At 43.1% G+C, this 26461-nt stretch overlaps 1 protein-coding gene across 1 annotated transcript in view; it reads left to right on the forward strand.

The window, feature by feature from the left end:
- The window catches only part of LOC308333289 (dedicator of cytokinesis protein 3-like), a gene marked incomplete at both ends in the record, with an annotated part of 194352 nt that overhangs the window by 166231 nt on the left and 1660 nt on the right, over nt 1-26461 (forward strand). Inside the window, 29 exons of the mRNA XM_080789586.1 lie at nt 279-471; nt 737-864; nt 974-1123; nt 4193-4291; nt 5111-5205; nt 5334-5409; nt 6465-6565; nt 7486-7544; nt 8453-8601; nt 8761-8846; nt 9076-9102; nt 10368-10463; nt 10755-10815; nt 14278-14371; nt 14703-14851; nt 15268-15354; nt 16200-16304; nt 16532-16673; nt 17200-17366; nt 18145-18231; nt 18350-18529; nt 18903-18986; nt 19164-19280; nt 19471-19580; nt 20547-20637; nt 21336-21417; nt 22261-22379; nt 23436-23523; nt 23967-24086. Of these exons, the coding sequence (XP_080645712.1) occupies nt 279-471; nt 737-864; nt 974-1123; nt 4193-4291; nt 5111-5205; nt 5334-5409; nt 6465-6565; nt 7486-7544; nt 8453-8601; nt 8761-8846; nt 9076-9102; nt 10368-10463; nt 10755-10815; nt 14278-14371; nt 14703-14851; nt 15268-15354; nt 16200-16304; nt 16532-16673; nt 17200-17366; nt 18145-18231; nt 18350-18529; nt 18903-18986; nt 19164-19280; nt 19471-19580; nt 20547-20637; nt 21336-21417; nt 22261-22379; nt 23436-23523; nt 23967-24086 (3142 nt within the window). The remainder of the gene's footprint in view (nt 1-278; nt 472-736; nt 865-973; nt 1124-4192; nt 4292-5110; nt 5206-5333; nt 5410-6464; nt 6566-7485; nt 7545-8452; nt 8602-8760; nt 8847-9075; nt 9103-10367; nt 10464-10754; nt 10816-14277; nt 14372-14702; nt 14852-15267; nt 15355-16199; nt 16305-16531; nt 16674-17199; nt 17367-18144; nt 18232-18349; nt 18530-18902; nt 18987-19163; nt 19281-19470; nt 19581-20546; nt 20638-21335; nt 21418-22260; nt 22380-23435; nt 23524-23966; nt 24087-26461) is intronic.

Below are 26461 nucleotides of genomic sequence, written 5' to 3' on the forward strand. Positions count from 1 at the left end.
TGCTACTTATGATCCGTTTGACGCTGTACTGTAGTGTGATCAAGTAGGGCGTTAATTTACCCCCTAAAAAAACACAAAAAGTTAGACAATGGAGATAAGAGTTTTCTGCCCGACAGCGGCGATGCGTTTGTCTGTTTGTCCTGCGTGGATTAAATGCCGGGGCGGTGTGATTCTCACAGGAGTGTTTCTGGATTTGCATTTTGAACCCACGACTTCTGAGTCTGACATGTCCAAGTCCATAGTCTGACACAGGGTTTGTGTCCTCTGGCTACATGCAGGCAGCTCTACTGAACTCCTTCCCGGCCATCTTCGACGAGCTCCTGCAGATGTTCAGCGTGCAGGATGTGGCAGAGTTTGTGCGCGGCACTCTGGGAAGCCTGCCGTCCACCGTGCACATTGGACAGTCCATGGACGTGGTCAAGCTGCAGGCCATCGCACGCACCGTGGACAGCAAGCTCTTCTCTTTCCCCGGTAAATAAAATGACTTTTTGTTTTTTTCTTCACGGATGAAGATTTCATGAGATGAACAGATTTTTGTGTGTGTGTGTGTGTGTGTGTGTGTGTGTGTGTGTGTGTGTGTGTGTGTGTGTGTGTGTGTGTGTGTGTGTGTGTGTGTGTGTGTGTGTGTGTGTGTGTGTGTGTGTGTGTGTGTGTGTGTGTGTGTGTGTGTGTGTGTGTGTGTGTGTGTGTGTGTGTGTGTGTGTGTGTGTGTGTGCGTGCGACTGCGTGCGTGCAGAGTCTCGTAGGGTGCTGTTACCAGTGGTGTTGCATCACATCCATCTACACCTCAGGCAGCAGAAAGAGCTGCTCATCTGTTCTGGAATCCTCAGCTCCATATTCTCCATTATCAAGACCGGCTCACTGGTAACACACACACGCACATTTAACATTGATGTTGACCCTCTGGAACAGACCCCACTTTGAGAAGCACTACACTATTATTAACCACCCTGTCGATCCAAACCTCGCTCAGGATTCATCGGTGCAGGAGGAGGTGGAAATGATGGTGGAGTCCCTATTGGACGTCCTGCTCCAGACGCTGCTGTCAATCATGAGCAAGAGCCAATGGCAGGACGGGGCGGTAAGGGGCCAACGCTGTCCGCAGTGCACAGCCGAGATCACTGTTAGTAACTAACAATACCACTACTACTACTTCTGTTCATCACTACTTCACCTGCACCCATCATACATGGTTTGTTAATTTGTTTGTTTCTTTGTTCGTTCCTTTGTTCGATCGTTCGATCCTTTTGTTCTTTTCTTCATTCATTCATTCATTCATTCATTCATTCATTCATTCATTCATTAAATTCCGTTATATCTGTCCATCCCTTAATTAATAATAATAAACGTTATTTGTATGGCACCTTTCATGACATCAAATGCAGCCCAAAGTGTAAAAAAAGAGTGTAAAAAAAGAGATCAACAAAACAAGTACTATACATATTTTTATGCATGTGTTTTGAAAGCCCACAACACTAAGTATGTATTTTGATTTGGTGTTTTAATTTTTACAATAGATGGCGCTCTTTGCTAACCTATGATACACCGTTCGGGTCTCAATGAAACCAGGAGCCAGGAAATCATGTGGTCGCAAAAACACTGCTTTCATCCACTCCTACCCATACATATAAAACATAATAGATGCCTCATTGGCCGCTGCAGTTCGTTGGGGCGACCTGTCTGCAACGGAAGCAAGAAAGCTTAGAGAAGGAAAAGACGCCAACGTCATGGTGTCACGTGACTGGACGCAAAGGGGCTGCGCCCCACCCCCTTGTGCCAAAACTCACACTGGAAGTTCGATGAATACATTGCAGTGGATGGGAGCCCGCTGGACATCTTGTAAACAAACATTATTTATGAACGATAGCGACCTTTGTCATATAATCGGTCCAGGAATATAATAGAAGACATATCACAGATTGTTTTCCGACTGGGTGTTTTTCGACTTGCTAACTGTTTAATTTTATTCAGGAATTTAAAGAGCACAGAGTATGGCTCTGGGCTGCATGGGCTTAACCTGACTCCGCCAGCTGGTGGCAGTATTGGGTTCACAATCCTGCCTTCAAAAGCCCATATGCCTATATTGTTTTTAATTCATCAACATTACAAACTAAATAACGCTTTAAAAATGTTGAGAATAAAGGATTTTGCAATATTACAAGTCAGTGGTGTTTGATGAAATACTTTTTTTCACTAAAGTAAAAGTTGCCTAGCAGTATCACAATGTAACATGCTCTACAAGTGGTTAAGTTTCAGAATAAATACGCAAATTAACAGTAGCCTTAGGACCAACCTGCCTAGTATAATACAACAGTAGTTTTAAGTAGTACAACGTAATAGTAGTCTAGTAATAACTAATAATTGTAGTGAAAGTATAATATTTGCATGTGAAATGTAGAGGTAATATTAAACGATTTAAGTGTCATGTGTCCCTCAAAATATAGTAGGCATAGGCATACCTTATTAAAGAAGTTAATGCTTGCTCTATCAACTCCAGACATTGCCTTATTCAGTTTCAAGTTAAATGTGAATGAATGACTGGCTAAATGAAATTGTACTGGTACCACGGAACGTGACACACGCACACACGTGCGTGCGTGTGCGCATCGCGGCATGCACACAGAACAGAACAGCTGCATAGCCTAAGCCTAAAACACAAAAGTAGACTTAAAATGGTCAGACAAACATCCTTACTGCACACTAGCCAAACTAAAAGGTTTGCTTTGGACGAATATATCTGTAACTGTTTCTTTGATGGAGCAGCAGTAGCCTACTGGAGCCATAGCAGTCCACACTGCTGTTAAAGTCAATGTATTTGTGCTCTTTGGATAGCTCTATAAAATTACACAGTGTACAAATCGAAAAGCAACACAGCAGACAACAATGTGTTATATGTCTTCTTTTCGTTTCCAGAAGTGATTATTTTACAAGGGTCTCAATCGTTCAGAAATAGAGTTTGTTTATGTGCTTGTCCACTCGGCTCCATTCACTCCAATGCATTCCCAGCAGATTTGACACACAGTGACGAATCTGCCGGCTTGAATTGCAAGGTAGAGAAAATGACTTTGTCGTCTTTTCCCTTTAGATGACTCAATAAAATTACATGGTTCGCAAGTTGAAAAACACCCACTCGGAAAACAACCTGTCGTATGTCTTCTTGTATATCCCTGGACCGATTATATGACAAAGGTCACTATCGTTCATAAATAATGTTTGTTTACAAGATGTCCAGCGGGCTCCCATCCACTCCCATGTATTCATCGGGGGGTGTCATGGCGCAGCCCCGGTGTCCAGTCACGTGACACCATGACGTTGGCGTCTTTTCCTTCTCTAAGCTTTCTTGAACGGAAGGAGGAAGTCAAGCGGAATCTTGAAGGCCTCTGATTGGCCCCATCGCAAGGAATCTCGGGAAAGCTTGCCAATGCAATCACGCATCGCCATCGCCTCCCTTTGCCTCCATGTTGCCTTCTGTTGAGATACAGACGCCCCAGAGCCGGAAGAGGCGTCTACCTTTATATGTCTATGCTCCTACCCAGGGTTTAAAAACACAGCCAGCTCCCATCCACTCCCACCCAGGGTTTAAAAACACAGCTCCCATCCACTTCCACCCAGGGTTTAAAAACACAGCTCCCATCCACTCCCACCCAGGGTTTAAAAACACATCTCCCATCCACTCCCACCCAGGGTTTAAAAACACACCTCCCATCCACTCCCACCCAGGGTTTAAAAACACAGCTCCCATCCACTACCACCCAGGGTTTAAAAACACATCTCCCATCCACTCCCACCCAGGGTTTAAAAACAAAGCTCCCATGCACTCCCACCCAGGGTTTAAAAACACATCTCCCATCCACTCCCACCCAGGGTTTAAAAACAAAGCTCCCATGCACTCCCACCCAGGGTTTTCTAGAACGCCTCTATCTCCCTTCATGTAGGGAAACAAAAAATAAAGGCATAATTTACTCGTGACCCATAAGAGTTTGTCCGACAGTGGGTCCCGACTCAGTGTTTGGGAAACAGTTATTTTCTAGCACAGCCCATTAGTTCCAGCCCTCCTCCTTCCATCTTTGTTCTCATTGGTCATCTCATCCTGTGTATATAATATACTACATGGTGATTGGTACAAACTGATCCTCTGTGCCTTGTGATTAGCTGACATGTCTTTCCCCCCCCATGGCCTCCCATTGGGCAGGGCGAGTACGTGTCGTGCCTGCTGTCCCTCCTCCGGCAGATGACGGACATCCACTTCCAGCACCTGATCGAGAACTTCCAGAGCAAGGAAGAACTCAAGGTAGAGCTGCACTACTTAAAGAGGAACCAGTATGTTCTTATCAGGACCATGCAATGGAGACAATATGGACATTTCCACATACTGCCTACTGCGAGTTAGGTGACTAGGACATTTAGTAAAGTGAAATTACTGCCGCTGAAGTGAAAACATTGTGAAACTGACTTACATGGCCGGATAAGACTGATATGAGGTTAGGGGACTTACGTGTCCCGTTAAGACTGAGGTTAGGGTTAGGGTTATGGATGGTAAGTAATTGTCGGACATGCTGTTGATAAGGGCTGATGACGGATATTAAATCATCTGATAGCATCCAAAGCCACTAAAGGGGAATTGAACTAAAATCATATTCTTTAGAGCTGTTGTGTGGCAATATAAAAAGTCCCCCCCCCTTTCTGTGTTGCCTAGAACTGGAGAATTGATTGTTGTGCTACATAGTGGGTATGCGCATGCATAAAGTGAGTGGAGAATTGAGTGGCAAAGTGAGTTTAATGTTGTTTAATGCAATGCAATAGGACTTTTCTGTTTCCATGTATGGGCTGCCCAGCACAGCTGTACGGTGATGCTCTGATTGCTTCCTTGAAACTACTTATGGTATAATTGAATATCAAGACATGTTAGAGCATCAGCATCAACATTCAGCCAATCAATTTCTATACTATCTACATGTACTGTCTTGTGAAACGTGATGTATAACCATATGCCTTTATAAACTTCTACAAGTCACATCAATTAGGAATTGCTAATTCATAGTTAGGGACCGTGATAATTTTCTCTTCTCTTCTCTTCTCTTCTCTTCTCTTCTCTTCTCTTCTCCTCCAGGAGTTTCTGTTGAAAATTCTCTGTGTTTTTAGGAATCTGATGAAGCTCAGCATTTTCCCTCGGGACTGGAATGTCATGAGACTTCTCACCAGCAAGTATGACTGACAAACATGCACGCACACAGACACACACTGAGCACAAGAACCACCAAACTCAAACTTGAAATATGAGGCTTAATGCCTAATATGTGTGCACGTGTGTGTGTGTGTGTGTGTGTCTCCAGTATCATCGTGACCACGGCCCAGCACCTGTCCCCTGCCTTACACAAGAACTTCACAGATGCCGATTTCGACTTCAAGGTGTGTGACTTTGACAGACCTGACCCACACATCTGTGTCTCCTTCACACACACACACACACACACACACACACACACACACACACACACACACACACACACACACACACACACGTGCACGTGCACAGCCTGTGAATTTGACCGTGCAGCCAGTTGGTGCAGCACGCTGTGTGATGTCACGCAGTGTGCTTTGATTTGGAGGTGATTCTGACATGGATGTCAGGTGTCAGGTGGACTCATGCTGCTGTTGCCTGCTTAGATAAGACACACACACACACACACACACACACACACACACACACACACACACACACACACACACACACACACACACACACACACAGCTGACTGCATGGGTAGAGAGGCCTCCTTCTAGGAATGGGAACGTATCCAGTTCGACCTTCGTCGTCTCAGCCAGTCGATGTGTGCTGAAGTGTCTGTGAACCACGGCAGCTCTTCGTTGGCGTGAGACGTTGCCAAAGCTAGTGTCAAGACTCAAAATATAATAATTTTGAATGATTCTATGATGCACGATCTTCCCCGATCTTGCGCAATGTCACGGAGAACGGTGCACAACGGTTGATCTTGTAGTGCAGCCAGACAGTGGGCCAGGCTCCTGAGTCCCGGCAGGCCGACAACACGGCAAGGATTCATTCCACTATAATCGCATAGTCTGACATGATACGTCATGAAAGAGAATAAAAAGTCGTCGAACATTGTCCATTTAAGAAGGACAACTTTATTTGTTTAGCACATTTTGTCAACAAAGCAATTCCAATGTGATTGACACGGAACACCAAGCAAAGAAAACATACTAAACTGCTCCACCCGTGGTTGATTTTGGAACTGAACCACGGGCTGGCTGTGTTACTCAGAGGCATTGAAAAGGAAATGGTACAAACTCACTGGCCAACCACTGTATGTCACATTGCGTTGTGTGTGTTTTTTTTGTGTGTCTGTGTGTGTGTGCATGCGTGCATGCGTGCGTGCGTGCGTGCGTGCGTGCGTGCGTGCGTGCGTGCGTGCGTGCGTGCGTGCATGCGGGCATGTTACCAGGTATGGAACTCATACTTCAGTTTAGCAGTGCTGTACATCAACCAGCCCAGTTTGCAGCTGGAGACTCTAACCGCTGCCAAGAGGAAGAATGTTCTGGACAAGTAAGGACACACACATTCAAGATTCAAGATTCAAGATTCAATAATTTATTTGCCATGTCAACAAGTTGATAGGAATTTGTCTTGGTTCATACTCAACATATACACAAACAAGAAGGACAGTACAATACAATAACCAGCAGCACATGCAAGCACGCACACACACACACACACACACACACACACACACACACACACACACACACACACACAGCCGAAAAGTATGATCATCTACAAGCTCACAACGTGTGAACTTAGATCTGCTATTTTTTGGTTTGAGACATCGCCGCACAACTACGTAAAAAGTGAAAATCTAACCCTGTGTCCCCACTCCTACCCCCAAACCTAGCCTCTATAGCCAAATTCCACTACCCAAAATCTCAGCCACTCGCTCACTCCCACTCGGTCACTACAACATGGTGAAATTGGTGACCTGCCGAAATATGTTACCATCTTGTGGACTTCACACAAACTACATGGAGGTCTTTAAATATGTGGCCTGAATACCGCTATAGGTTGAACTTTGCTAATGAACAAACTGCAACGATTTTCATTCGGACACTGACATTATGTGATGTCTGCAAGATTTTCACATTATTTCAGCAGGTCACCAATTTCACCGTAACACCACCATGCTGGAGTGAGCGAGTGTGAGTGAGCGAGTGGCCGAGATTTGGGGTATTGGAATTTGGCTTATAAGTCTAATCCTATAACCACCTCTGACCATAAACAAACCCATTGTAACTTCAAAGTCCATTTTAATCATGCAAATATTCATCGAAAACACAAATCCTTGGTTCTGGTTATTGATATTGTCCTACTAACGCATGTGTGTTTTGTTAATTACTTATTTTATTTTAATTTGTATAATTGTTTTGGGAAAATAAAATAATAATATTAATAACAATACTTTTGTCCTCCAGGTATGGTGACATGAGGGTAATGATGGCCTATGAGCTGTTCAACATGTGGCAACACCTGGGTAAGACACCCAGGATTCATACTACTGGTTAAATACTACCTCTCTGCTAGGATTACACATGGTTAAATACTACCTCTCTGCTAGGATTACACATGGTTAAATACTACCTCTCTGCTAGGATTACACATGGTTAAATACTACCTCTCTGCTAGGATTACACATGGTTAAATACTACCTCTCTGTTAGGATTACACATGGTTAAATACTACCTCTGCTAGGATTACACATGGTTAAATACTACCTCTCTGCTAGGATTACACTGTATTACATGGTTTTAAATACTACTGACTGCTGCATCAGTGTTCATTTTGAGTTTTAGTCTCTTGAAAACAAATTAATTTTGTTCCAGTCATATATTAGTCCTCCGAAAGGTTTTACTTGTAGTCTAGTTTTAGTTTACTAAATAACATGAGAGTTTAGTCTCCAAATCTACAGTTGATTTAGTCGACTAAAATGTATTTTGGCGGGATGGTGTTGGAATGCCTGATTTATTATTAGCTGCATGCCGAAAATAGTCGATCTACAAGCTCAGCTTGTCAGCCAAGCTTATAACATGATAATACTTGCGATACAGTAATGCCAACTCTGCCACAACCCTGACATCTAGTGGCTATGGAAGATACAACTCTTGTGCCATATTACCAGTACCACAAAAATGTTCGTCGACTACCTCTTTTCACTGATGAAAACTAAATCAAAACTAAGCTAACTAAACTAAATATATATTATTAGACTAAACAAATGATTTTGTCAACAAATAAAAACTAGACTAAAATGAAGACGGAGGGACTGGAGAATAGTTCCAGTAGACCTAAATATCTCCTCTCCTCTCCTCTCCTCTCCTCTCCTCTCCTCTCCTCTCCTCTCCTCTCCTCTCCTCTCCTCTCCTCTCCTCCACATCCCTGCAGGGGAGAATAAGATTCATTTCATCCCTGGTATGATTGGTCCATTCCTGGGAGTGACACTGGTTCCCCAGGCTGAGGTACGGAACATCATGATCCCCATCTTCCATGACATGATGGACTGGGAGCAACGCAAGAATGGCAACTTCAAACAGGTGCATGCGGACACGCACGCACACACACAGTAGTTGACTTTGACAACATATTTTTTATTTAGTTTAGTCATAGTCTTTTGAATGAAATTTTGTTTAGTTTTAGTCATAATTATTTTAGTCTATACTCTACAAAGTCATCGTCTGTCTGTCTGTCTTCAGGTGGAAGCTGAGTTGATTGACAAGTTGGACAGCCTGGTGTCTGAGGGGAAAGGGGACGAGAATTACAGAGAGCTGTTCAGTTTACTGTAAGAACTTGTTTGTCCTTGCCTATGTCTGTCTGTCTCTTAAATATTTGTCCTCTTGTGCTCGAATGAAGGTATATGAAAACATCTCTCTCTCTCTCTCTCTCTCTCTCTCTCTCTCTCTCTCTCTCTCTCTCTCTCTCTGTGTTAAGACAGCTAACACATGTTCCATCTCTGCCTGTCTTTAACACTGCCGTTGTCTTTTATTTCACTCTGTGCTGCGTGGGATTAGAACCCAGTTATTTGGTCCCTACCCCAGGTAAGGTCCTATACTCTCAACTGTGCTTCAAAACAAATACGTTTTAGCTATTATCAGATTGGTTCTGAAGCAATCTTGACTTTGTGTGATATGGACATTATTTGTTTTTGTATCATTGCATTACTTGAACCCTCACATCATGCAGATGCAAGTTCACAATGCGTCTGCAATGATGTATACGGTATCTACTAGGCCTATCTCCTACAATGATGTATACCGGTATCTACTGTACTAGGCCTATCTCCTACAATGATGTATACGGTATCTACTGTACTAGGCCTATCTCCTACAATGATGTATACAGTATCTACTGTACTAGGCCTATCTCCTACAATGATGTATACAGTATCTACTGTACTAGGCCTATCTCCTACAATGATGTATACGGTATCTACTGTACTAGGTCTATCTCCTACAATGATGTATACGGTATCTACTGTACTAGGCCTATCTCCTACAATGATGTATACGGTATCTACTGTACTAGGCCTATCTCCTACAATGATGTATACGGTATCTACTGTACTAGGCCTATCTCCTACAATGATGTATACAGTATCTACTGTACTAGGCCTATCTCCTACAATGATGTATACGGTATCTACTAGGCCTATCTCCTACAATGATGTATACAGTATCTACTGTACTAGGCCTATCTCCTACAATGATGTATACAGTATCTACTAGGCCTATCTCCTACAATGATGTATACGGTATCTACTAGGCCTATCTCCTACAATGATGTATACGGTATCTACTAGGCCTATCTCCTACAATGATGTATACGGTATCTACTAGGCCTATCTCCTACAATGATGTATACAGTATCTACTGTACTAGGCCTATCTCCTACAATGATGTATACAGTATCTACTGTACTAGGCCTATCTCCTACAATGATGTATACAGTATCTACTGTACTAGGCCTATCTCCTACAATGATGTATACGGTATCTACTGTACTAGGTCTATCTCCTACAATGATGTATACGGTATCTACTGTACTAGGTCTATCTCCTACAATGATGTATACGGTATCTACTGTACTAGGCCTATCTCCTACAATGATGTATACGGTATCTACTAGGTCTATCTCCTACAATGCTGTATATCTACTAGGTCTAGGCCTATCTACTAACAGAGATTCCATCAGCTCTAAAGGAAACATCCGTCTCTAACAATGTTCTTTCGATGACGCATTTTCAATTAAAAACAAAAAGGTGTCATTGTTGCTCTGACTCTTGTGTGTTTTGTTTACCTCGTAGCTTGCTGGAGAAGATCGAACAGGAGACGTGGAGAGAGACGGGGATATCGTTTGTCACCTCTGTCACACGGCTGATGGAAAGACTGCTAGACTACAGGCCAGTTATCACACTTAGCTTGATTGATTGATTGATTGAATGAATACTTTATTAGCAGTTTGCAAAAAAAATAACATTAATGTCCTACTTGATCATACAGCGTCACGCGGCTAAAGTCACACTAAGCATCAAAAGTATAGCTCAGCTTGTAGATGTGCTACTTTTGCTATTTTTTTATTTGAATCCTGAAAAGTAACCGTTTTGAATATATTTGAGGTTTCTGACCCGACAGAGACGATTAATACTTAATTAATATAATTACATATAACGTGTTCTCTTTCTGTTCCACAGGGACTGTATGAAGGGAGACGAGACTGAAAACAAGAAGATCGGTTGCACCGTTAACCTTCTGGTGAAAACTCTTACTATTTGTTTATTGACACAGATGCTTTCCTGGTTTTAATGAGTTCAATTCAATGATGAAATAATAACCACCCTAGTACCATGGGGTTTTCTTTAATAACCATCCTAGTACCATGGGGTTTTCTTTAATAACCACCCTAGTACCATGGGGTTTTCTTTAATAACACCCTAGTACCATGGGGTTTTCTTTAATAACCACCCTAGTACCATGGGGTTTTCTTTAATAACCACCCTAGTACCATGGGGTTTTCTTTAATAACCACCCTAGTACCATGGGGTTTTCTTTAATAACACCCTAGTACCATGGGGTTTTCTTTAATAACCACCCTAGTACCATGGGGTTTTCTTTAATAACCACCCTAGTACCATGGGGTTTTCTTTAATAACCACCCTAGTACCATGGGGTTTTCTTTAATAACCACCCTAGTACCATGGGGTTTTCTTTAATAACCACCCTAGTACCATGGGGTTTTCTTTAATAACCACCCTAGTACCATGGGGTTTTCTTTAATAACCACCCTAGTACCATGGGGTTTTCTTTAATAACCACCCTAGTACCATGGGGTTTTCTTTAATAACCACCCTAGTACCATGGGGTTTTCTTTAATAACCATCCTAGTACCATGGGGTTTTCTTTAATAACCACCCTAGTACCATGGGGTTTTCTATAATAACCACCCTAGTACCATGGGGTTTTCTTTAATAACCATCCTAGTACCATGGGGTTTTCTTTAATAACCACCCTAGTACCATGGGGTTTTCTTTAATAACCACCCTAGTACCATGGGGTTTTCTTTAATAACCACCCTAGTACCATGGGGTTTTCTTTAATAACCACCCTAGTACCATGGGGTTTTCTTTAATAACCACCCTAGTACCATGGGGTTTTCTTTAATAACCACCCTAGTACCATGGGGTTTTCTTTAATAACCACTATAGTACCATGGGGTTTTCTGTAATAACCACCCTAGTACCATGGGGTTTTCTTTAATAACCACCCTAGTACCATGGGGTTTTCTTTAATAACCACCCTAGTACCATGGGTAATTTAATAACCACCCTAGTACCATGGGGTTTTCTTTAATAACCACCCTATAGTACCATGGGGTTTTCTTTATTAACCACCCTAGTACCATGGGGTTTTCTTTAATAACCACCCTAGTACCATGGGGTTTTCTTTAATAACCATCCTAGTACCATGGGGTTTTCTTTAATAACCACCCTAGTACCATGGGGTTTTCTTTAATAACCTCCCTAGTACCATGGGGTTTTCTTTAATAACCACCCTAGTACCATGGTGTGTTCTTTAATAACCACCCTAGTACCATGGGGTTTTCTTTAATAACCTCCCTAGTACCATGGGGTTTTCTTTAATAACCACCCTAGTACCATGGGGTTTTCTTTAATAACCACCCTAGTACCATGGGGTTTTCTTTAATAACCACCCTAGTACCATGGGGTTTTCTTTAATAACCACCCTAGTACCATGGGGTTTTCTTTAATAACCACCCTAGTACCATGGGGTTTTCTTTAATAACCACCCTAGTACCATGGGGTTTTCTTTAAATGGTAAATGGTGCATTTATATAGCGCCTTTATCCAAGGCGCTTTACATAGATTGTGCATTACATTCACCCATTCATACACCGATGGCAGCGGAAACCATGCAAGGCACCAACTAGCACATCGGGAGCAATTAGGGGTTCAGTGTCTTGCTCAAGGACACTTCGACAGTAACTCTGGGGGAGCCCGGGTTCGAACTGGCAACCTTGCGGTTCCCATCCAGGCACTCTACCCCTGAACCACCCTAGTACCATGGGGTTTTCTTTAATAACCACCCTAGTACCATGGGGTTTTCTTTAATAACCACCCTAGTACCATGGGGTTTTCTTTAATAACCACCCTAGTACCATGGGGTTTTCTTTAATAACCACCCTAGTACCATGGGGTTTTCTTTAATAACCACCCTAGTACCATGGGGTTTTCTTTAATAACCACCCTAGTACCATGGGGTTTTCTTTAATAACCACCCTAGTACCATGGGGTTTTCTTTAATAACCACCCTAGTACCATGGGGTTTTCTTTAATAACCACCCTAGTACCATGGGGTTTTCTTTAATAACCACTATAGTACCATGGGGTTTTCTTTAATAACCACCCTAGTACCATGGGGTTTTCTTCAATAACCACCCTAGTACCATGGGGTTTTCTTTAATAACCACCCTAGTACCATGGGGTTTTCTTTAATAACCACCCTAGTACCATGGGGTTTTCTTTAATAACCACCCTAGTACCATGGGGTTTTCTTTAATAACCACCCTAGTACCATGGGGTTTTCTTTAATAACACCCTAGTACCATGGGGTTTTCTTTAATAACCACCCTAGTCCCATGGGGTTTTCTTTAATAACCACCCTAGTACCATGGGGTTTTCTTTAATAACCACCCTATAGTACCATGGGGTTTTCTTTAATAACCACCCTAGTACCATGGGGTTTTCTTTAATAACCACCCTAGTACCATGGGGTTTTCTTTCCCCCTTTGTTGCACATGTTGAGCATACCCCAACCAAAGAGCACCATCATCATAACCTTTTATTTTATTTTTTACTTCTGAGTAAAACTACTTTTCTGCGTAGTCCTGGTTAATATACCCCATTACTATTGTCTGTTTCTGACGTGCACATCTTTAGACTCTTACAATGGAGGCTAATGGTGTTTCGTGTGAGTCATCCTGAGGCCTAAACCTCAGATCAAAATGCTCTGCTACGTTGTGTCGTACCTTCATTTTGAGGGTGGTAAAAAAAAAGGTCCCTAGTCATGGAACGACCTACAGACTAGACTCAAATTGGCCTTGTTAATTCCCTTGAGAAATGTCAATAGGATCACTATAAATGTTTACTAGCCTCTCTGTAGGCCTATATTCTTTGTACTGTACATGTCATATGTTGTGTAAATGTGTGTATTTCTACTTTATGTAGGATTATTGGCTTTTTTTATCCCCTATTACTTGTGTGTATCGCTTTTGGGATATGTCCTATTGTTGTTTGTTCTGTAGTGTATGTTTATCAAATGTGTGTAATTGTATCCTGCCTCTTTGTCAGTTCCAACTTGATCAAACAGACTTTGGGCCTCATTTACCAACCAAATAATGGGTGTACTGTGTACGGCCCAAAGGTTGTACCCTCACGGAATACATAGCCTATTGTCCTACTGCCTGGCAAACACTGCTGTTTCCCTCCAGTGTGCCAAAATAAATGCACACGTGCACGCAGCCGCAGACATGACAGGCAGCAAGACGAGCGTTTGTTTGGTCGTATTCCGGTTGTTAATGTCGTAAAATCGGGGCGTTTGGAGAATATTAAAGGGGCGTGTTATTTAAATGACGGTCGGCTCAAAAGTTTCTTACTGGTTAAATAAAGGTTAAATATTGTGTCTGATTGTGTTTTCCAGAACTTCTACAAGTCTGAGATCAATAAGGAGGAGATGTACATCCGCTACATCCACAAACTGTGCGATATGCATCTGCAGGCCGAGAACTACACAGGTACTGCATGAGAACTTTCTACTTTTGGTACTTAAAGTAAATTTGTATTCCAAATTACCAATACTTTTGTACTTTTACTCAAGTGAATTTTGAATTCCAGACTTTTACTTAAAACAATGTCAGTAGCCACAGAGTCATTCTTGTGTGTGTGTGTGTGTGTGTGTGTGTGTGTGTGTGTGTGTGTGTGTGTGCGTGTGTGTGTGTGTGTGTGTGTGTGTGTGTGTGTGTGTGTGTGTGTGTGTGTGTGTGTGTGTGTGTGTGTGTGTGTGTGTGTGTGTGTGTGTGTGTGTGTGTGTGTGTGTGTGTGTGTGTGTGTGTGTCTGTTCCACAGAGGGTGCGTTCACTCTGTTACTGTACTGGGAGGTGCTCCAGTGGGAGGACAGGCCTCTCAGAGAGTTCCTCCATTACCCCGCTCAGAGCGAGTGGCATCGCAAGGAGGGGCTCTGTCGCAAGGTCATCCATTACTTCAACAAGGGCAAGGTATGAAACATACAGTACACATACACACAGTACTGTACTGGGCAGTGGTTCTCAAACCATTTCATGTCAAGGACCTCCAAATTAATATGTATTTGGCCGCAGAGATTCTAGTGTAAGAAATGTAGTGAAACGAGTACATGCACAAACTAATAGTGTCTGTCTGTCTGTCTGTCTGTCTGTCTGTCTGTCTGTCTGTCTGTCTGTCTGTCTGTCTGTCTGTCTGTCTGTCTGTCTGTCTGTCTGTCTGTCTGTCTGTCTGTCTGTCTCTCTGTCTCTCTGTCTCTCTCTCTCTCTCTCTCTCTCTCTCTCTCTCTCTCTCTCTCTCTGTCTCTGTCTCTGTCTCTGTCTCTCTCTCTGTCTCTCTCTCTGTCTCTCTCTCTCTCTGTCTCTCTCTCTCTCTTGCGCGCGTGTGCCAGTGCTGGGAGTATGGTATCCCTCTATGCAGGGAGTTGGCGTTCCAGTATGAATCTCTCTATGATTACCAGAGTCTAAGCTGGATAAGAGTGAGTCCATGTCTGTTGCTACTCTCTCATAAGCTTCATTTCTACTGTATACACCACAGTGCCACTCAATACAAAGATAAATAATCCTCTACACCGCTAAGCTATACCATGGAGTAGAAATTAGACCTAGTGGTTCTCAAACTTTTTTGTTTTTAAAGAACACCCCAAATTGATATGCATTTGGCCGCGGACCCCCCATCTGAACATGTTTTGTGCCAGGGAGACTCCCAGAAGAGAAGATTTGTGTTTTAAAACATTAAAACGGTGGCACAGTCGGTAGTGCTGTCGCCTCACAGCTAGAAGGTCCTGGATCCCATTCCGGCTGGGGACGCTGTGGGCTCTGGAGGCGTGTTGTCTCCTCCGCATCATCAGTCATGCCATGTCCGAGGCGGTGTTGGCGAAAGGGCCTTTCTGTGTGGAGTTTGCATGTTCTCCCCATGTCCCCTCACAAAAACATTAGCAGTAATCCTGGTCTCTAAACTATACCTTCCCCTGGCCAGCCTGATGGAGGGGAAAGGAACTGGTCGGAATAACGTGTTTCGTCCGTGCGCTACGTCCGGCTGAAGAAACTCCCCCCTGTCAGGTGAAAAGAAGCAACTTGGACTTAGAAGGAAGCATGAGGTCAGTCCACTGCCTCCCCAGGTTGGCTGAGGAAGTGTAGCGCTCAGGATTACATTTGATAATTGACACTGGGTGAAAAAATGGGTTACGAAATCGTGAAAAAAACAAAACATTTTAATCCGAATTCTTAAAAAATAGCAGTACAAGCTTGCAGCGCATGCCAATTTTTTGACAATTCTTTTAGTCCGATTTTTCAAGTGGTTTTTTCTGTTGTGTGTGTGTAGAAAATGGAGGCAGCGTACTATGATAACATCATGGAGCAGCAGCGACTGGAGCCAGAGTTTTTCAGAGTAGGATTCTATGGACGCAAGTTCCCTTTCTTCCTCAGAGTGAGTTTGATTGATTGATTGATTGATTGACTAATGCATATCTACTATTTCTTTTTTATTTGATTGATTGATTGAACTCCAGATTCCCAAAAAATTACATGTATAGGTGTGCAAGCTCTGTAATGAGCTTGTAGATCTGCTATTTTTGAATAGCCAACATATACATGGATAAAGTGGTTCAATTGATTCTGATGCTATGTTGCCGGGGACTCCATCCCTTCCACCAGAATAAGGAGTTTGTGTGTCGTGGTCACGACTACGAGAGGCTAGAGGCCTTCCAGCAAAGGATGCTGGGAGAATTCCCACAAGCCATTGCAATGCAGCATCCCAACCAGCCCGACGAGGCCATCCATCAGTGTGACGCACAGTGTATCCTTTTGAAACGAGAGAAGAGTTGTCATGTTGTCTTGGTCGGGTGGAAACCTCATGTACAAAACTGTCACTCCAAAAGTAGCATACCGGTATCTGATCTTCTACTTTTAGTCTTTTACATACTTTTGTGTGACGCTGTAGTATGATCAAGTATGCCGTTAATTTACAAAAAAGCCAAAGCCAGAAGCGTAACCACCATAGAGGCTAGGCAGGAAGCTGCCTTGCCTCTACAATTTCATTTAACTTTGCTGTTTAGCCTACTCACAATTTTGAAATGACTCAATAATTTGTGCAGGACGTCATGTTTGCCTTTACCTGTCCTTTCTCATTTCTCGCACAATTTCTCATTTCTCAGCTGTGCTTTTTTGAGAATATAAATCACAGCATGCATTTATTTTTCTTGTATTACGTTGCAATAGCTTTCTCAATAGAATGTCGACATGTTGTCCATATGTGTACCTCATGGTCATAGTATTATCCACTGTTGGGTTATTATTTCCTTGACTATCCATCCGCCTGTCAGACCTGCAGATCTATGCGGTGACACCGGTACCCGAGAGCGTGACCGTCCTCCAGATGGACCGCGTTCCCGACCGCATCAAGAGCTTCTACCGAGTCAACAACGTGCGGAGGTTCCGCTACGACCGCCCGTTCCACAAGGGATCCAAAGACAGAGACAACGAGTTCAAGGTTAGCTTAGGAGGGGTGAAGGAACGCATTGCTTTCACAGAATATGACTAGGGTTCACCCTGTCAGATTTATTTATCAATTGAGACCTGCTCCAATTGATTATCCCTTGCATATAGAAACCTGATTGTAGTTATTGTAACGTTTCGTGCACCGAGCTGGAATCGAACCCTGGGTCTCGGCAGACCAGTAACAAACAACGCCCAGAGAGCTAGCCCACTTAAAGGAGAAGTTACGGACAGTCTTTTTGCGGGGTCATTACTCTACCCCCTCCTTTCAGAAGCACGCTTCACGGTTCACTCACATTCTTCACGCAAGGGCACGCTCCACCGGTCCTCTGCCACTTCCGACACCAATGTACCAACAATCTCAGGAAATGGAGGCAGAGCCGTAATACAGGGTTTGAGGCTCTGTCTTTATTATTCCAATTTACAAGCATGGAGCTCAGTATAACAGCAGTTATCTCTCAGTATAACAGCAGTTATCTCTCATAGCGGTAAGACCTTAGAGTATATACTCTAAGGGTAAGACCCACAACAACAACAGCACCATCATTTCCCCTGGAAGTCGCCCCCCCTCAGTCACTCTCATTGGCTGCCAACACATCAAATATTGGCACCAGGCTGCTACACTATAGTTACTGATGGTTTCCTGGTGTATCTGATGAGAAGAATCACATCATTTGTAATGTCTTAACGGTGTGGAGTAGTGCAAATGCATAACATTTATACAAAGGCATGATGTTATTATACATTTGTATACATTTATGTGTGTCTTCCAGAGTCTCTGGATAGAGAGAACCACCCTGATCCTTAGCCACCCTCTGCCTGGCATCTCACGCTGGTTTGAGGTGGAGAAGAGAGAGCTGGTGAGCAACAAAGTAACTGTAGTGGTGTAAAAGCACAATATTTGCCTCTGAAGTGCAGTACTTGAGTAAATGTCCCTAGTTCCTTCACAGTAGTGGTTAACACCACCTTGTGTCCCAGGTGGAGGTGAGTCCTCTGGAGAACGCCACCTACGTGGTGGAGAACAAGAACCAGGAGCTGAGGACTCTGATCAGTCAGTATCAGCACAAACAGCTGCACGGAAACATCAACCTGCTCAGCATGACGCTCAACGGAGTCATCGACGCCGCCGTCAACGGAGGCGTCGCCCGCTACCAAGAGGTAAACGACACGACACACCCGTGTTCATCAACTAGTTTTGAGTAGGGCTGAGTTAACTGAGTTAGCGTTAAAGGCTGCACAATTTACAGCAGCAGCTCAAATCACATAGCACGACGGGTATCACAGATACAGGAAGCAGCATTGCCAATTATGTCGGACATTGAACATTGAACATATAAATAAATAAAACAAAAACTCCCCAACACATAACATAATATTGAAAAAATACAAAGCACACACAAATGAGACGATGAAACGAGTTACAGTATTATACTTTGATGCCCCTGCATATATGATGTGTGAATGCATTCCAGCTGGGTCAGTAATCAGTCGACCTTGATTCTTCTAATCATGTCACTTGCTTGTTCCACAGGCGTTCTTTGACAAGGAATATATCACCAGTCACCCTGAAGACACCGACAAGATCACCCAACTGAAAGACCTCATGCAGGAGCAGGTATGATGGAGACACGAGCCCACAGTATGTGGTCAATGGTCATGTGTATATGAGCGAGACACCTCGACACCAGCTCAGCCTTGCGGTTCGAGATTGGGAGGTCGGGGTTCGATCTCCAGGAGTAACCAGGAGTGGAGAACAATGTTGTCATCATCATCGTCTCTCTTCCTTCCACAGGTTCACATCCTAGGCGTGGGCCTGGCAGTGCACGAGAAGCTGGTGCACCCAGAAATGCGTCCCCTGCACAAGAAGCTGATCGATCAGTTCCAGATGATGAGGAGTAGCCTCTGCCATGTGAGTGCTGATGGAAACTATTACACAGAACCCTCACAACATGCACACAACATTTAGATTTATTTTGATCCTATTTTGAACAGTATCACAAGTGCAACACATCACACACTGTAATCCAACATGCACAAGGCCACACATACATGCACACGCAGGGCAGTCAGTGTGTGTTTCTCTGCTGCATGTGTTCCAGAGTCTGCCTGGTCTGGATAAGGCTGGTTCAGGAGCCAACACTCCCCGAGGGATCCTGGCCTCTCACAGTCCCATGAGCCCCGAGAGCTTCAAACTCTTGCACAGACACAGGTCAGTGTAACACACACACACACACACACACACACACACACACACACACACACAGGTCAGTGTAACACGCACACACACACACACACACACACACACACACACACACACACACACACACACACACGCACGTGCACACAAATGCACACATGCTCAAACACCTCACAACTTCCAACTCATTTAGCTGGGGAACCCCTTGAACCAGGCCCCGGACCCTCACTCCGAGGACCAGAAGCCTATCCCACAATCCTTTGCATCACACCATTCTTCAACCTCAATGACAATCATGTCACCACACCGTCACGCTTCACACATCTATCTATCTATCTATCTATCTATCTATCTATCTATCTATCTATCTATCTATCTATCTATCTATCTATCTATCTATCTATCTATCTACCTACCTGTCTATCTATCTATCTATCTATCTATCTATCTATCTATCTATCTATCTATCTATCTATCTATCTATCTATCTATCTATCTATCTATCTATCTATCTATCTATCTATCTATCTATCTATCTATCTATCTATCTATCTATCTACCTACCTACCTACCTACCTACCTACCTACCTACCTGTCTATCTACCTATCTATCTATCTATCTATCTATCTATCTATCTATCTATCTATCTATCTATCTATCTATCTATCTATCTATCTATCTATCTATCTATCTTGTAACATTGCCATATTTTCTCTTTCTACCATTCCATTTCTCCTCTCATTCCTCTCATCCATCCTGCTTCGTCATTTTTTTCGTTCATCCCACACATCCCTTCCTTTTTGGTTTATTGCATCTCTCTCTCTCTCTCTCTCTCTCTCTCTCTCTCTCTCCTATTCTCCCACCACCATTCGTCTTTTTTCCTCCCTACCACCTCCCCCCTCCCTCCCCGGCGCCCCCTGCAGTCCCATAGCTGTGTTGACGGCGGTGAGAAACTCTCTCTCCTCTCACCAAAGCAGTGAGTTGGGTGTTGGTGGGACGGTGGGGAACCTCCTCATCCTGGCTGACGGCGTGGTGGTGGAGCACCCTGACGACTTCTACCGCATGCAGGTGGGTCAAGTCCAGGCAGGCTGCCGCAGAATCCTTTGATAATATTTGGCTTTGTAATACAGACCTGAGTTGGAGAGTTCTTCTTCAGTCTACACCAAATCTCTTCACCAAAAATAGCTGATCTACAAGCTCACTGTAGATCAGCTATTTCTGGTGAATGTTCCCCTCAGACTATAGGGTAGAGAAACGTCAAGTATACAATTATTTTCAATCTGTCCTAATGGAAATGGATATTCGCTCAAGTTTTCCTCTTTTTTTTTATATATATATTTTTTATCCCACGATTTTGTAACTTGTTTGACCCACTAGTGGAACAGGGTGGAAATGGTTGTTGGTGCAAACCATCTTTCTTCCAGATGGGTGTAAGGAGCAACATACTGTAGTCACTGCCAGAGGTATACTAGCGGCTTTTGTAGACGTGGTATTGTTTAGACTCCTCTGCATTGTAGCTGTTTCCTTGGTTTCATCTGATTTTGCATATCGCTGTTGTCGGGCAGAAACCAATATCAGAAACAATAATCTCCATATTCTAACTTTGTTGTGTGTCCGTCCCCCCGCAAAATTCTACTACAGTGTCATACAGAAGACATTATTGTATTTCAAGTGCCATATCTATACTTTAGCTATCAAGGTGCTAACTTTGACTGTGATTTATATATCTAGTAATAATGTTATGCCATATTATGATCTTTCCACAGCCAAGCCCCTCCTCCTCCAGTCTGAGCTCCACCCACTCTGCTCCCTCTCAGATGATTAACTCCGCCCCCTCGACCATCAGGAGTAAGAATCTACTTGGGATGGGTTCCTAACAAACAACAGAAATCTGATCATCACAAAATCAATGGAAATAGGGATAGAACTGTACATGCATAATACTGTATGCACCTGTAGGCTACCTTCGTACCATTGCATTTCATTCCCTATAATGAAAATGAAAATAAAAAAGTAAACTGATAGGGAAACCTGCTTTCAATCCCTCATAGCAGTGTTCTAATTCTGAACCCACTTACACATTTACTTTACATTAGGAGTCTATTCCTAGTGCAGCTTTTCTTCTAAGCACAATGATCTATAAGCAAGGAAATCAGTGTTAATTCTGTCGACTAAAACTATGATCATCAACTACCGTTTTTCACTGACGAAAACAAAATAAAAACTAAGCTATGATGACTAAAACTAATACTAAATATATTGGCAATTTCGTCAACAAATTCAAAACTAGACAAAAAATGTTAAGAAGAGATCCAGTAGAACTAAAAGATAAGGAATGCTCTCTGAAAATAGCCTGCCAAAATCGTATGATATTTAGTCGACTAAAACTAGTCTAAAGCTAAAACCTTTCTCATGAGTAAAGTATGACTAAAATAAAACTACATGAAATTGCATTCAAAAGTCTATGACTAAACTAATTAAAGAATTGCTGTAAAAATCAGCACTGCACTGTAGGGAATTAATAGCTCTGGATAAGAACAGCTAAAGAGGAAAATTGTTTTTAAATGTTTAAAAAAAAAGATTTTTAAGTATGGAGATATTTTCGTAATCAAATTTTAGGGGTACACTTATAATTTGTATATCTGCCTATTTCTGATCAGTTTCTGTCAAACTTTCTCTCTTTCTTCACAGTAAGCTCTCCGTCTCTGCCGGACAAATACAGACACAACCGAGAGATGCTGATGTTGCTGCCGCCCCACAGGGAGAGGCCCAGCAGTGCCATGTACCCCAACATGAATGAGAACGGACAGGTATGTACCCCAACATGAATGAGAACGGACAGGTATGTACCCCAACATGAATGAGAACGGACAGGTATGTACCCCAACATGAATGAGAACGGACAGGTATGTACCCCAACATGAATGATAACGGACAGGTATGTACCCCAACATGAATGAGAACGGACAGGTATGTACCCCAACATGAATGAGAACGGACAGGTATGTACCCCAACATGAATGAGAACGGACAGGTATGTACCCCAACATGAATGAGAACGGACAGGTATGTACCCCAACATCAATGAGAACAGACAGGTATGTACCCCAACATCAATGAGAACAGACGGGTATGTACCCCAACATCAATGAGAACAGACAGGTATGTACCCCAACATGAATGAGAACAGACAGGTATGTACCCCAACATGAATGAGAACAGACAGGTATGTACCCCAACATCAATGAGAACAGACAGGTATGTACCCCAACATCAATGAGAACAGACAGGTATGTACCCCAACATGAATGAGAACAGACAGGTATGTACCCCAACATGAATGAGAACAGACAGGTATGTACCCCAACATGAATCATGTAAAAATGCTTTTGACAAGCATGCATACCACAGTTTGAAACTGTGTTAGATATAGATAGTACTTTATTGTCAGTTTGCACTGAAATGTGTCTTGCGACAAAATAAATACAATTACATACATGGAAACATAAAGGCAAGAGCGATGTCCACAGCTCAGTGTAGTCTAGTCTAGTGTTACTCCATTTTGTTTTTAAAGACCTCACTTTTCAAAAAGGCTAGGCAAAATAAGCCTCTGCTTCAGGCTATCATTAGTGGACATATCTGCTCTAAGTAAATTAATGAATAAATTAATAATAATTAAGTAAGCAAGTAAATATAGTATATTTTTTGTGTGACACTGTAGTTAGTATGTTCAAGTAGGGCGTTAATTTGCGTGGGGAGAAACACAACACGTTAGAATGTGGAGATAAGAGGTTTTTGCCCGACACGATATGATACTTTTTGTGATTGGATAACATATCAGATGATGTCATTGTGTGTTTCTCCAGCCAACCAGCTTCCAGAGAGCATTGTTCCATCAGGTGATTGGTCCGTGCAAGCCCTGCAGCGACCCCAACCTCTCTGTGGCTGAGAAAGGTACTGTAGGTCCACGCCATTATGACATTAAAGACCATTCAACCTCTCTGGCTGAGAAATAGAAGATCTGCAGGCTCACAGCTTGTAGAGCTGCTATTCCCACTGTTTTTGAAAATATATGACAAGTTTTCAATATTTAAATGATTATGACGATTATGCATAACATTTATTAAAATTGTGATTGGGCGATTAGCCTACTGTATGTAACAATTGTGTCACACAGAAGGGGACGTTCGGTAGGTCAGAGTTAATATAAACGTTTCTTTTCTCACGCCAATAAAGCTCATTTGGATGTGATTTGCCAGTAGTCACTTGAGTGGTAGCGACGCAGCGTGCCTTATGCTTGACTTCCGCCTTACAGTGCTATACGGATCGCTCCAATGCACTGCATCTAGGTTTTTATATCTATGAGATACTCACCTCTGTTCTCCTCTCTTCTCTAGTTCTGACCACTCCCAGTAGTTGGAGTTTGGACAGTGGCACCAGAGACGCTCTTCCGTTCCTGGCAGCTCACGTTGGCAGTGTGCTGGCACCTCCTGTACCCCCACGCAGCCTAGCTCATGGTGAGTGAGTGAGTGAGTGAGTGAGTGAGTGAGTGCATTAAGTTTGTGCGTGTATTATAAGTTCTCAGTCGCCGCAGCTGATTTCAGTACTTTGGATTCCATAGAAGTCAGGTGTCAGCAGGTGTTCTATGGAAGCATGTTGCAGGACAATGTGACCACTTGCCATTCACATTTTCTGTTCCAATCTTTACAAGCCATTTGAATATCATTAAATGTAGGCTGTAAGTGGCAACATGTGGATATCCTGAATGTATCTGAAAACTTAGAATATACTGTAGTTTGGTGTTTATAGTAAATCTATTCACAAAAACTTAAACTTGCATCATTGTGTGGACTTGAAGCTGATTTCCATTGGCTATAGTCATTCCTTATGCTGCATTGTACAAAAGATACAATGGCACGAAGCGACATTATATTTCTGTCGCTGTTGATTTGTTGATCGTGGGTGTTGACGTCCCAACGTGTCTGCTGAGGTAGAAAAATCTGAAGTTCTCCTCCCATTACAAGCAGGAACAGTGTGAAGAGAGAAGGTGAGTGGAAGTGCTGAAACAACACTAGCTGCAGGTGAAGCGGAGCCAGATCAACTTGGATTGTAGCGTTGTAGAGTTTGTAGCTACAAACTTGGGGGGTCGTTTGGTATCTTCACGTCGCTGCAGGACGTCCACTGAAAATTAACGGTAGACTGCAGGTTTGTAGCTGCCAGGGTGAACACTGTGTTAAACTAATGAACGGTAGACTGCAGGTTTGTAGCTGCCAGGGTGAACACCGTGTTGAACTAATGAACGGTAGACTGCAGGTTTGTAGCTGCCAGGGTGAACACCGTGTTAAACTCTGAAACGGCCTGTTCAAAATATCGTTGTTGATAGAAACCTCTTAGCTCCTCTTATTTTTAAGTGGTGCAAGTAACTTTGTGTGTGCCAGGGTGGCTGGGTGGCTGGGTGTGTCTGAGCACGGAAATTGCATTTGGTTGGTTTTCAAAACCAAGTGTCACTGTTGTGCAGCCTACCACACACATATTAACTGTACATATGATGATTTCAGGTATAAGTACAGTACAGTACAGTACAGTACAGTACAGTAAAGGGACGCCCACATGGTAACTCTTTCTCAACCGTTTCGGACGCGGGGCGGCTCGCCGGAACCGCCCCGCCCCGCCCCCTGGGCGCATTCCTGGGTGTCTGGAAGTTCCGGGGACCTCCACACGGAGTTGCACCACTTACTTCACACGGGTGTGATTTGTAAATGAACACTCTATAGAGTCACACAAAAGCATAGACCCTGAAATCCAGAAATTTCTGAAAAGAACATACTAGCCCTTACCCGTTGTGAGATATTTGCCCCCCTCTTGTGGCCATGGGGGGGGGGGGGGGGGGGGGTACTGCGCCCGGGTGCGTTTTAATTCACTAATAAATTCATTATTAATAATTAATGTGTCAAATTGAAAAAAGGGCTCCGTTAAGACCACCATGTGAAAAGTGGGAGTGATTGGTGCAGGCAATGATGATTTTTGATTGATTGATTATTTTATTAGACAATATATCATATGCAGAAAAAACAGTACATGGTACAGTCAAAAAAGCACATTTTATCCAAAAGGATGGCACCGAAAAAAGTCCTTGCGGTCTTGTTTCCATTCGGGTCCCAATGCATTCATAATACAGTGATGATATAATCGAGGATACCTCACAACACATGAAAGTTGAGATAACGCGCTGTTTCTGACACACACACAGACAGACACACACACACTCAGACATTGACTGAATTATAGTATGATGATGAGCTTTCCACCTGACACAGGCCCTGTTTAGAGTCTCTGGAGAAAACAGCAAAATAAAATATCAGCTGTGCCTTCCGTTTAGACGGCACCAGTGTTTTCGAAGGTTGAAAGCCCCTTGGCCACCAAGCCACCGGCATGCACACTACAGCGTTTTCAAACACTGTTGTGTCACCATGCAAAGTAAACAGAGAAGAAATAGTGAGAACACAACAGCACATTGCCGTTCTCTGTTCTGATCGTTGCCGTGACGATATTGAAGATATGTGGCCGAATGTCGTCCGTCACCTTCTTATCATTTCCAACATCTTTCCAGCCTTGTGTGAATATTGGGTTCTCATGAAGATAATATACTAATTCACGCACGCACGCATGCACGCACGCACGCACGCACGCACGCACGCACGCACGCACGCACGCACACACACACACACACACACACACACACACACACAGACATACACACACACACACACAACCTGTGCTTTTCCTCCACATCCTCCTATCCAGGGGTCAACGCCATGCTGGCTAGTTGTGGTGGACATTTTTGTCCACCACAAAATGAGTGCACCCACTGCACCATAATATTTCCAGAAAC

Source organism: Protomyctophum bolini, assembly GCF_963924005.1.
Source record: "Protomyctophum bolini genome assembly, chromosome: 2".
NCBI lineage: Eukaryota > Metazoa > Chordata > Actinopteri > Myctophiformes > Myctophidae > Protomyctophum > Protomyctophum bolini.